Below are 12,434 nucleotides of genomic sequence, written 5' to 3' on the forward strand. Positions count from 1 at the left end.
ATTTTCTGGCTTTGGATCCTTGCTCTTCAACTTATTAGAGATGTGCCTATTATTATTAGTCATTGATTTCAATCTTAGCAAATTGTACCTTGAGGTTATTAGCTATTGAAGTCTCAACTTGTAGCAGATCAACATTTTAAATTAACAGTGCGTGAAGACAAACCTCTAACAACTAATTGGTAGAATTGAAAAACAAGTGCCCTGATTTGGTATTCCAGCTGAAGATGTGCTTCTCACATTTGGATCTCCATATTATCTTTAAGATTTTTCTTCCCGATTGTGACAGCTACTAAAGCTAAGTACCTAAATAAACTGAAATTAGGACCAGAGTGGTGTTTTGTTTTGTTTTTTTTTAGTAGGCTCCATTCCCAGCATGGAGCCCAAGGCAGGGCTTGAACTCACAACCCTGAGATCAAGACCTGTGGTGAGACCGAGAGTCACATGCTTAAGGGATAGAGCCACTGAGGTGCCGCAGGACCAGAGGTTTAAAAAGAAAAGAAAAGAAAAAATATGTGTATGTATATACATACACACAGGTATAAAAACACTGTTCTCACTATATTAATATATAAATAATAAATAAAAATGTTTTCTTGGAATAGATTTTCAGCCATCAATAAATAAAGCAACACATTGTATTGCTTACATTGTCCTGCTAAAATTTCTAATCTCTATGTTTTTGAATTTAACTTATTTTTTGGTATAAAAGTACATTTCTGTAATTCATATTCTAAATCGGGGGTTATGTGCTCAGGTGTACAAGGAGTGGAATATAAAAAAGTTTTGATTTTACTGCAGAGAAAAAAATGACTTTTTTTTTCTTTTTTTTTTTTTTTTTTTTTAGGAAAATGACTTTCTTTTGAAAAAAATATTGAGGTTAGATGTGAATGGTTTGCCAGTTAGACTAACAGAAGATCTCCTTAGGGTGTTTCCAGGAGATCTGACACTGAGAAACTCTTTGTGATCACTTGATGTAGCTCAGGTGGACTTGGGGCCGTTCACTTGGAGCTAAATGTCTGTGGCAACAGCACATCCTTTCCTCCCCAAAACACAGGGTCAGGGACCTTAAGGGAATTTAAGTGGCCAATTAGTGTATTCCACGAACTAAACGGAATTGTCTTAGTCCCAATTAATGAGGGTTCCAGGACCTTCAAAACAAAATAATTATTACAGGCATGTGACAGTAGGTATAGACGGATTAGCCACCCTGGCAGTGTAGCAGCACCAGCCGCTCGGGGCCCCCTAATTCTCAGGCCTCCTGCTCTGGAGAGCCCTGTACACTCTTCCCACTGGTTGGGGACCCCGTTTATGTGAGTTACAGCTGTTGGTCTTTACCATAGAAGGAATTAAAACAGAATTTTAAGATATTCATTAATTCATTAAAAAGTAAAACAATCGCATGTTAACATAAGTATTTCGTGAAAAATAGCTATATTTCTCCACGTAAAGACTGAGAATAGTGGCATTGTTTTATGCTATTTACAGGTAGAGGACACCTGGTTCTTCCGTCTGCTTTTCCACTGTCTGTGGGACACTCGTGGGTGAGGGGGACAGAGGGATATGTGGTGACGTCACGTAGTTCTGACCTCACGGGTGCCCTGGGAGCATCTTGGTTCCTCGGCTAGGGAGGGGTCGCCGAGGCTCCCTGAGGTCTCCTGCAGAGGGGACCCCTCTCCCCTGTTTCAGCCTCCCCGGCTGCATCCGTTTGAGCCCCAAGTCAAGCTCTGTGGTCCTCTGACTTCCTGCTGTGTCCAGTAAAGGCGGTCTCTTCCAAGTTCTGAAAAATACACTAAATGGATAGAATTTACTCAGTTTTGAGTTTTTCTCTTATAAATTATTCATATCTGTTCTCACCTCTTGTTAGTGAACATTATGTAGAAAGACAAATGAACGGTGAAATTACATTATTATTAATGCAAGACCTTGAATATATCATATAAAATTCATAAGCTTGTTTTTTGTTGTAATATACAGGCCCTTGGTTGACTTTTGTTTAAAAATAATACGTATCCATGGGATGCCTGCATGGCTCGGTTGGTTAAGCAACTGACTCCTGATTCCAGCTCAGGTTGTGACCTCAAGACCGTGAGATCGGGCGCCGAGTCGGGATCCGTGCTCAGGGCAGAGTCTGCTTGGCGTCCCCTCTCCCTCTGCCCTCCTGCCCATTCTCTCTCTCTCTCTCTTGGTCGCTCGCTCACTCGCTCGTTCATTCTCACTCTCAAATAAATCTTTGAAAAAAATACCCAGTAATATTTTCTGCAATGGAAAGATTCCTAATTTGTATTAGAGAAGTAACTATACTGCGTTTTATGGCATCTCACGCACTCAGTGTGACCCTCATGCAGACACGGTGGAGGGGAGGAGGGCCCTGCCGCGGGCGGCTCAGGAGGCCCAGCTGGGGTGTCACCCGCTGTGTGTGAGGCCGCCCCTCCCGGGGCCCGGTCCATGGGTGCTGCAGGACTGCAGAGGCAGGGGCAGCGCCTGCCGGGCTCAGGGGCTTGTGCGGTCGGGACGCGTTTGCTGAGCACCTACTGTGTGCCCTCGACCTCCGCTGACAAAGGCCGAGAACAGGGACAGTGAAGGAAGACGCGCGTGGCTCTCCGCGGTGGGGTCGCCTGCGCTCGTGCTCCAGGAGGACTGCCCAGGCCTCAAGGCGTCTGAGCACCGCGCGGCTGGCGGGGGCAGCAGTGAAGTTGCTGAACTTGTGTAGACGCGGCGCGTCCCGGAAGCTGCGTGTCCCCTGACGCCCGAGAGCTGTTGTGGGCGCTTCCTTCGAAGCACAGTGACTCAGGCGGTCTTGCCACGCGGGGCCAATGGGCGACCTGGAAAAGCCTAGAAAGCAAACCCTCTGCCAGAGGGCGGCTGAACTTGGCTACGGGTTATTTGAAGCACCGTGTTTACTTAAAGAGCTTGGAGAGCTAATCGAGTTTCCCCAAAGGCAGAGGGCTGGTTAAGAGGGTGCCTCGCGGGCGGCTGGGCGGGACGTGCCCCGCCGGGGACTTGCGCGCCTCTCCGGAGGGCCAGGCTACGGCGAGGGACAGCGAGGGACAGCGCTGCGTCAGCACCGAGGCTGCGCTGAGATGTGTAGAATTAAGGGTTTCTAGTGGGAAAAAGTCATCACAGAAGCTGCAGGTTCGGTTCAGAGATACGGGGTCGTCAAGTTTCTCCTCCCCGATGTCAGGTTAATGGGAAATTGGGAACCAAGAGCCGGCTTGTGTCACCCTCTCACGCCTAAAACCTTGCTTGGTAAGACAGGCACGTTTTTAAAATACTTGTTTGAATACCTGAATCACAAGCCTTATTTTTCTGCAACTTGTCATCCTTCTGAGTGGCTGCTCCGATCACAGCCAGGAGACCAGTTGGGATTAAAAGAAACTTGTCAGAGTATTTTCTTGTCCCATTGCTCTTACCCTCCTGGGTCAAAATACTTAGAGTTTCGGGCACAAGAGTTTCTTGACCTAAGTCACTGCTGGTAAATATCACATTGCTCTTTAAAGCATTTTTATCGGGGATCCCTGGGTGGCTCAGCGGTTTAGCACGGGCTTCAGCCTCCAGGATTGAGTCCCACATCGGGCTCCCTGCATGGAGCCTGCTTCTCCCTCTGCCTATGTCTCTGCCTCTCTCTCTCTCTCTGTCTCTCATGAATAAATAAATAAAATCTTTAAAACAACAACAACAACAACAACAAAACCAAAATAATGATGTCTTTGAGAATGGACACAGAGCTTTTACCCTAACGTTGCCAACAGGTGGGAGTGTGGTTCAAGGGTCACGATAGCAGAGAAGTGTCACTGCTGACCCTTTATCATCTGGTTGTTTGAATCACTGATGCTGGGATCTGATTGGGACTCTTCCTGGGTCCTTGGCTGCTTGGTCTTTGAAATACGAGTATGGAACTTGGAGGAGTCCAATTTGTGGGTTGTGGGTGGGTTTGCAAAGTGGGTCTGCCTGAATTAGGAGCAAGTTGGCATTTCATACCAGTTGCTTCATTTAGGACCATTCCAGGTAGATGGTGTACTTTACGGACTTAGCTGAGGTGGTCACAGCGTGGCTGTTGTGGGGTTTGCCCACGCTCCGCTCAGTGACGTGTGTGCAGCACAGAGAGAGGCTGCTGGTAAAGTCTGATCCCAGACTCAGAGGCCATCGCGCTGAGCCTCCCGCATGACGCAGGGCTGGCCGCTGCACGGGTGTGGATGCCACGGAGCATCCACGGAGCATGCACACCTGTGGAGCAAACCGTCTTCTCCAGGGTGACGTTTCAAGCTATTACATATGTTGGACCAGCCAATCGTAAGAAGGAGTTTTTTAAGGTAAAAATTTTTGTGGTAGTTTATTTAATGAAAAGAGGTAAAAGTTCTACTCTTGGAAGATATTTTGGTGTCTTTATTGTTGCCGTCCATTGAAGACAACAGGCAAACCGGACGGTGTTCCCAAAAATCCTTATTTTCTCCTACAGACATCCCCAATCTTCCTAAACACAATGCTACTACCCTTTATGAGAACTCTGAACATTGTAAATTTTCCTTTTATGTTATTTTAGTGACAACCTTATCTTGAGCCGTGTTCTGTGTTTTGGTCGGTTTTCGTTGTTGTCAGAAAGACTTTTAAGAGATTTGTTAGTTTAGTTAGCTGTTTACTTGTTTTTAACCTTGAGAACTTTTAGATAAATACTTTGTTTTTCTCTGAGATTCTAACTCTTGTTAAAAATGCATTTTATACTTTGAGTCATGTTTTTCTGATTATGGTGTATTTTGGAAAAGAGTGTTAGGATCCTTTCTGAGGTCAAGAATTTTTACTTTAAATTGAACACCAATAAAAAATAAATAAAAAATAAAAAATAAATAAAAAATAAAAAATAAATTCATTATTAAAAAAAAAAACCAACAACAACAAAAAAGAATTTTTACTTTAAGAATGAGGGAAGAAGAAACGTCAAAATCCAAGTAAGCTAGTATTAAATAAACTGCTATTTAATCCTTTGAGAGCCGGGGTTCTGTTTGGTGTCCAGTTCCCTTGTCTGCTGAACTGATTAATGATAGGGGATCTGTTTTCCCCCAGTAAGTGCTTTTCTGCAATTCCTGAAGATGCCTATGCAAAAGGAACTCTTTCCAGAGATTTTTCTGATTAAAGACAGCAATGCAAACACTAGCACCTGGGACACTATCTCTCGGCTTGTGTGATACCATTTTCTCCAAATATGGCTTTGAATTGATTTACCATTTTTCTCATAGTCGTAGCCACATATTATTACAACCACATGAAATGTATGTGCTGTGGGCCAAGGCCATAGGAAACAGAAAAAAGGAAAATCCTTCTTCTGTTAGAAACTTAGGATACTGGGTGGAAATAATTTTTAAAACTTTCTCGATGTTGTGCGGCCCTGGGTGCTCAGTCGGTTAAGCATCTGACCCTTGGTTTCAGCTCAGGTCGTGATGTCAGGGTCACGGGACGGATCCCCCATCGAGCTCCCTGTTTCTCTCTCCCTCTGCACCTCCCCCTGCTCACTTTCTAAATATATAAATACGATCTTTAAAAAAAGTTCTTAATGTTGCTAGCGTTTCCTCAGCAGTAGTCTAAGGAAGACACTTTTCATTACTGACAATCTTGAAAAAGACATCTTGTCCTTCTCCATTTTGCTGTTTCAAAGCAGAAACCTTACTGAAGAAAGTATCCCAAAGTTTTGTGTCTTCCGTCCATGAATTTAAATCATTTTGAAATCCATCATAGCTGACAGCTATGCCTCTGGAGTCCTTTTGTTGGCAAACCTTCTTAAATATCAGATGGAAAGCAGAGGTGAGCTGATCAATAATTATTGTTACTAAAAGAGATGTCCTTTAACATATAGAAGGTTGCAGTCCCCACACTTCTGTTATTCTGGGAACTGCCTGCCTTATTAAATAGGCTCATTCAGTCCTGTGTTCAACACGTGTCATGAGCTTTCTCCGGGCCCCACTGTCTGTGATGGAGCCAGGAGCGGGCAGCGGTCCCAGGTCCTGCTCCTAGTGTTCGCTGCCGGGCTGGTTCACCAGGCGCCAGCCAGCCCCTGGCGCTGCCCTACAGGCGGGGGTCACGCTCCGTGGAGGAAGAAGTGAGCCATAAATAAGTATGTACGTCGGTGATTAAGCTAATTTCAGGCAGGGATCAGTGCTTCAAGGTCCAGGAGTGCTCACCGTGGGCGCGGACAGATCTATGTCACCGGGGGGAGGAGGAGACAAACACTGGTCAGTCACAGAGATAAACAGGGCTAAAGCCACAAAGGAGAAGTGCAGTCCTAGGGGACCATATGAGTGGGTGGGTGGGTGGGGAGGAGTCCATTTTGGGGGAAAATAGGGAAGATTTCCTGGAGGAGGTGACATGTGGGCTAAGACTTGGGTGACGACTAGGTGTGTCAGTCTCTGAGCGCTGCCACATGCGGTGCCCCGGACTGGACGGTTAGGGCGATAGAAGCCTGGATCAAGGTGTCCCTTCAAGGTCTCCAAGGAGGATGTCTTCCGTCCTCTCTCCCAGCTTCTAGTGGTTTGCTGGTCGGCTTTAGCATTTCTGGCTTGTGGACACGTCACCCCGTCTCGGCCTTCATCCTGACTTGGGTGTTCTCCCCGCGCGTGCACGTGCATGTGTGTGTGTGTGTGTGTGTTCACCCTTCCCCTTTACGTCAGGACACCGGGCATCTGAGTTCATCTCAAGAAATTACTCTGTTGACCGTGTTTCCAAATGAGGCTCCATCCTGCGGCACTGGGGTTAGGACTTCAGTGGATGGACTTGGGTCATGGCAAGTCCCAACACCAGCCATTGGCCAAGTGAAGACAACAGGATGGAAAACCTTTTTCTCAGGAAGTGAAGACAACGTGTGCAGCGTGGCCCACTCGGGGATAGACGTGGGAGCCGGGGCAGTGCGGTGACCCCAGGACCTTGGAAGGGTCTGACGGCTGCAGAGGCCACAGGAGCCCTGAGCACGGCCTGCAGGAAAGCGTGATCACCGTCTCCAGGTGCTGGCCTCCAGTAGCAGGAGTTTGTCTGTCGGGAGGCAGAGAGGCTGCGGCTGCAGCTGCAGAGGAGCTCGTGGGTTCGGGACGTCCTGGGTCAGAGTTCCCTAATGTCACTCGGGAACAGGATCTCAGGGATGAGGGCTGGGACTCAGAACCTGAGGGGACTGTGTTTCAGGAAGAGGTCAGAGCAAGCAGCCCACGAAAAGGCAGAAAGAGCCATCTGCAGCAGGAAGTGCCTGGACGGTGCCCTGTTCGGAAAACCGAGTCCGAGGCGTCTTGGGACCGCAGGACGGGTGAGTGGGGTTGGGTCCTGCGTGGAGGTCAAGGAGGAGAGAGTGGGGGAGGGATGCGAGGCCAAGACGGGCTCTGTAGGAGGGGAGCGTGGAAGCCCGGCTGCTGCGCGTCGAGGAGTAGAAAGCAAAGCAGGTGTGAATACGTAGGAAGCACGTTTACCTGGGGCACAGTTACAGGAGAGCGTAAAATCCCGGGGAGCGGGTGGAGCATCAGCGTGGAGGCTGCTCCAGGCGTGGTGGCAGGTGGCACGGCGAGAGGCAGGGGCCCCGTGAGCTGGGATGGGCCGGCGACAAAGAGACGCAAGAGCGGTGTTTCCCTGCACAACCTCTGTCCTTTTCTCCAGACCCCAGATGGTGGAGAAGCCAGCGATGTGGGGACCCTATTGTAACTGTCCCGTGGGAGCAAGGCCTACGAGTCCAGGCAGAGGTTGCGGATTCCCAGGCCCTGGGCGGAGTGGGCGGGAGAGCAGTGGGCTCCCCTGTGGCTGCCGACTGGGGCGTGCATGTCCTCTGTCAGTCACAGGCTCACGCACACACTGCACTTTGTGCGATCCAGGCAGTGCCAGGTCGTCGCGGCCGCCTGCAGCTGCGCGTCACGCCCGTTCCCTTGCGGGGGTTCGCACACGGCCCGACCGTGTTTGCTCGTGGTGGCCGGGTCGCGGAGCCTGGTCCCGGCTGCGAGTGTTGCGAATGCCTGAGGAGCCACTGCCAGGAGCGGGGGATGGGGGGGGGGTGGGCTCCAGCAGAAAGTGGACCCGATCCTGCTCTGAATTAGCAAAGCGATCCTGACCTTATTGGCAAAACCAAAATCGGGGCAAGCAGACAAAATTTCTCTGTTAAAAATGGAAATGGCCGTGGAATTTAAGAAATAAAGCAAGTGAACAAAGGGCAAAACAGAGACAAATCAGGAAATAGACTCTTAGCTCCAGAGAACACAGTGATGGTCACGAGGGGGAGGTGGGCGGGATGGGCGGGAAGAGGTGCACCTGTCGTGATGAGTAGCGTGGAATCACTGGGCCGGACACTCGAAACTAGTATTACACCGTATGTCAACTATCCTGGATTTTAATAAAGCAAAAAAAGGACATGAGTTTAAATGAAGGGAAATACACCCAAATGTCCAACTTGGAGATGACACCATTGGTGCAAAATGAAAAAAGTTTGTGTCTGAATCATTTGTCATGAAAAAGAGACTAAGACTGTCGCCGTTTTGTGTATTTTCAGTTTTTCATTTAAAAGACGTTTGGGGTGCTGGGTGGCTCAGTCAGCGAAGCGTCTGAGTCTTGGTTTCGGCTCAGGTTGATCTCAGGGTCGAGCTCCAGGCTGGCTCCAAGCTGGGCGTGGAGCCTGCTTGCAATTCTGTCTCCTTCTCCCTCTGCCCCTGCCCCACTCGAGTTCTCTCTCACCTCTCAAAAAACAATGATGATAAAGATTTAAAAATTAAAAAAAAAAAAAAAACAATGATGACTTTTGGGTGCCAGGGTGGCTCACGCAGCTAAATGTCCGATTCTTAGTCTCAGCTTGGGGCTCAATCAGGGTCGTGACTTTGAGCACCTCATCGGGCTCCACGCCGGGTGTGGAGCCTACTTTAAAAATTAAAAAAAAAAAAAAGAATAATAAATTATGATGACTTTTATATATCTTTTCATTTTTAAATGATTTTTTGTTGCACATTTGAGTTATGTTCATTTTAGTTACTGTTTTCCGTTTTCGATGTCTATGAGGTATAGATTGTTTTTACGTTATTGAAATATATGATCTTATTACAATATACTGGTTAATGATAATAACAACAACAAACCTTGCCTTTGTTATTAAAGCTCTTGTATTACAGGAAATCTCTGAAACCTTTAATATGATCCAAACTTGGAAAAACCATTCATTGGGTATATAATTTCTGTCACTTGTTATTTAAAACATAAATAAACACACGAAAAAATACAGACTGACATATGATGTTGAGGATTCTCAGGGATTCCAGTTTCTTGTTTCAGAAACTTGAGGGATTTGCCACCTGAGAAACTGATTTGACCCTAAAGCTAAGGTTAAGGATGTGGGTAGGAAAACAAGCACTGAGTAGGAAGCACCTCCACTCTCCTCTCTCTCCTTCTGGGAAGGAACTAAAGATGCATGGAAATAGAGATGAATTTCAAAATCTAAAAGATGGTTTGTTTTCTCTCTAAAGAAAGACTGAATTTTTTTTTTTAGGGTTCAAAGTGTAATTTTATTTAGATGTTACTTGTACATAATCTATAGTAAGATATATAACAGATAAAAATTGTTTAACAGGAGGTGTTTTTTTTTTTTAATACCACTTTAAGTTCAGTTTACAACAGCATTGGTAATACTGCAAGGTGACAGATACTCTGATTTATAAAACAAAAATTAACTTGCGTCTTGACTGTGATGGGCAAGCTGGCTGGCCAGGGCAGGGCGGCGGGGGTGGGTGGTTCTGGTCGGGAAGAGCCGACTAGGGGTGGGCGCGAGGGCCAGTCGAGCGCCCGGGGAAGCATTTTGGGGGAATTGCAAAAGGAGCTAACCCCCTCGGTGCTTTTTTGCCTCCGTACTCATTTCAAGTAGTTAACTGAATAACTGTCCACTTAGGAAACTAGTTTAACCCATTTTAGTGTTACTTTGGCTTATATTTATTGTTTTAAAAATAAGTGATCTTTAAAAAGATTTATTATTTATTTGAGAGAGAGAGTGTGCATGCACCCCGCAGGTATGTGCACATGGGGGGAGCAGAGGGACAGGGAGAGAACCTGCCGGAGACTCCCCACGAAGCACGGAGCCCGACACGGGGCTCGACGCCACCACCCCAAGATCACAGCCTGGGCTGAAACCAAGGGTCAGATGCTTAGTTGATGAGCCACTCAGGCGCCCCAGTAAGCGATCTTTTTTTTTTTTTTTTTTAGTGATCATTTTTAAAGAATGCTGAAATACACACTCGGCCATTCTTTTCAACCTGTTCCTATTCCTTGTTGGGGGGATGTCGGGAATCCATCCGCAGCAGCAGTTGCCTGGTTCTGAGCCTTCATATCAGGACGGAGGAAATGATGTGCAGTTCATCTCTTTAGAAGAATATGATTGATAGACGAGCAGTCAGTAGAACAGAACAAAGAGTCCAGAAATAAACCCACATGGATAACCAAGCGAGTTTTCCGCAGAGGTGCCAACGTCATTCTGTGGAGAAAGATTAGTCTTTTCCACGTGTGCCGCTGGGTTGGCTGGATCTCCTGCGGGACGGCTGAAATGGCCTTGATCTCTGTCTCACGGCAAATACCAAGGTCTTTAAAAAATAGATCATAGACCTAAATGTCGTAAAACCGAAAACCAAAAGTTACAGAGCAAAGGAGAGGAGGCCTTTGTGTGCCTAGGGTAGGCAGCGATGTCTGTCTCCGTCCGTGCAGGCGTCTGCAACAAAGCACGGGCATGGGTGGCTTAGGAAACACAGATTTAGTCTCTCACGGCTCTGGAGGCCGGAAGCCCGAGGTGCAGGTGCCGGCAGGTCGGTGGAGGCCGTCCGCACGTGGCGGAGGGGGCTGTGGGGCTCCCCGGGCACTAATCCCGTCCCAGAGGGCCTCTTCCACGTGACCTCATCACCTCCCACAGGCCCTTTCCTACCGTCCTCACAGTAGATCGAACAAGCATCCAGGCCATAGCAACTCCTTAGGACAAAGTCACTATTCATGAGATTAAAACAAACGAACAAAAAAGTTCTGATCAATTGGACTTCAAGACTGTACACATTTGTGGCCTCCAAAAGTTTCTATTTAAAAAATGAAAAAGCAAGGTGTAAAGGGGAAAAAATATTTGTAAAATAATGCCTGACAAAGAACTTGTATCTAGAAGGTTTAATGAACTTTTACAATAATAAGACAATGTCTTCAAAATCTGCAAACTTGAAAGGACACTTCAGTTATCTAAAATTCAGAGTGGGGACGCCTGGGTGGTCCAGCGGTGGAGCGTCTGCCTTCTGCCCAGGGCCTGGTCCTGGAGTCCCGGGATCGAGTCCCGCATCGGGCTCCCTGCATGGAGCCTGCTTCTCCCTCTGCCTCAGTCTCTGCCTCTCTCTGTGTCTCTCATGAATAAATAAATAAAAATCTTTTTAAAAAATAAATAAAATTCACAGTGAGGGGCACATGGCTGGCTCAGTCAGCGGAGTGTGCTTAACCATAAGATCTAAACAACAAAATAAAATTCGCAGCAAGGTACCGGTTCCAGCGCCTCGGGAACGTGTCCACGCTGTCGTCAGAACACATTTGGTTAGAGGCGTAAGAGCTGTACCTTTGTTGTGTGTCAATTATCCACCAACAGAGCTGCTTACAAATAAGAACCTGAAGTTGTGTTTTAAATAATTAAAATACTGTTAGCATCTAGTTGTCCGTATTTGTTAAAAAGCATTCGGCCAGTTAAATTTGCGAGGAGTCACTGTGATCTCGGGGGGCGGGGGGGGGGATCGTTAATCCTCCGGGGGCCGCTCCGTGGCTGGTCCCGAGTAGTCCCATCCCGCGCCCCACAGTGTGCGCTTGAGAAGCAACGCCGCCCGCCCCATCCTCTCCGAGAGCAGCTCCTGAGCATCCGCGGCCTCACTTCGGTCGAGTGGCTCGCGTCTGTAACCTGCGCGCCGGGTTCGTTACCTGTTCTGTATTTTCAGAGGCTGAAGTATGTGGCGTCGCCGTGGAACGACACCTGCCGTAGGAATGTGCACGTGTTCATCTTGGGTTGACTGTAGGGAAAGTCCTAGCTCCCCCCGAGCCCGGGACTGCACCTTCTCCCTCCGTCGTGTCCCGCACCTGTGCCCTCGAGCTGCTTGATGCCCTGCACATGCCCCGTTAGCATCCGATTCTCAGTAACCGGGTTCTTTGAGCTAAAACATGAGCTTTCTTGCTAAATGGTCTTATCTGTAGAGCTGCAGTCACTTTCTCAGGGGTCGGTTATAGAACATGGAAGACACTGTACTGCAGGGGTGTAAACGCTCTTTTGGGTGGAAAAAGTCTGCACTAGATGATGTATTATAAAAGGTTAAGCCAGTATCAAAATGTCTCTTTTCCAGAGGCAGTAAGTGAGATTATTTTTAACAGACTGAGCTCACACGGCAGCTGAGGGAGGGACACAAGTACTGAAGCATCGGTTTTTTGGTTGGTTTTTATGC

The 12,434-nt window shown here is 47.5% G+C and overlaps 1 protein-coding gene across 6 annotated transcripts in view; it reads left to right on the top strand.

Moving 5' to 3' along the window:
- DISP1 (dispatched RND transporter family member 1) overlaps positions 1-12,434 on the top strand; it is a 155,832-nt gene that overhangs the window by 77,967 nt on the left and 65,431 nt on the right. The window contains exon 3 of one of the 6 annotated variants that reach the window (XM_072814548.1): positions 7,162-7,279. The exons of the other annotated variants lie outside the window; for them this stretch is intronic. Coding sequence (XP_072670649.1) covers positions 7,162-7,279 — 118 coding nt within the window. The remainder of the gene's footprint in view (positions 1-7,161; positions 7,280-12,434) is intronic. 6 annotated transcript variants of the gene reach the window in all.

The sequence above is a fragment of the Canis lupus genome, chromosome 38 (assembly GCF_048164855.1).
Source record: "Canis lupus baileyi chromosome 38, mCanLup2.hap1, whole genome shotgun sequence".
Taxonomy (NCBI): domain Eukaryota; kingdom Metazoa; phylum Chordata; class Mammalia; order Carnivora; family Canidae; genus Canis; species Canis lupus.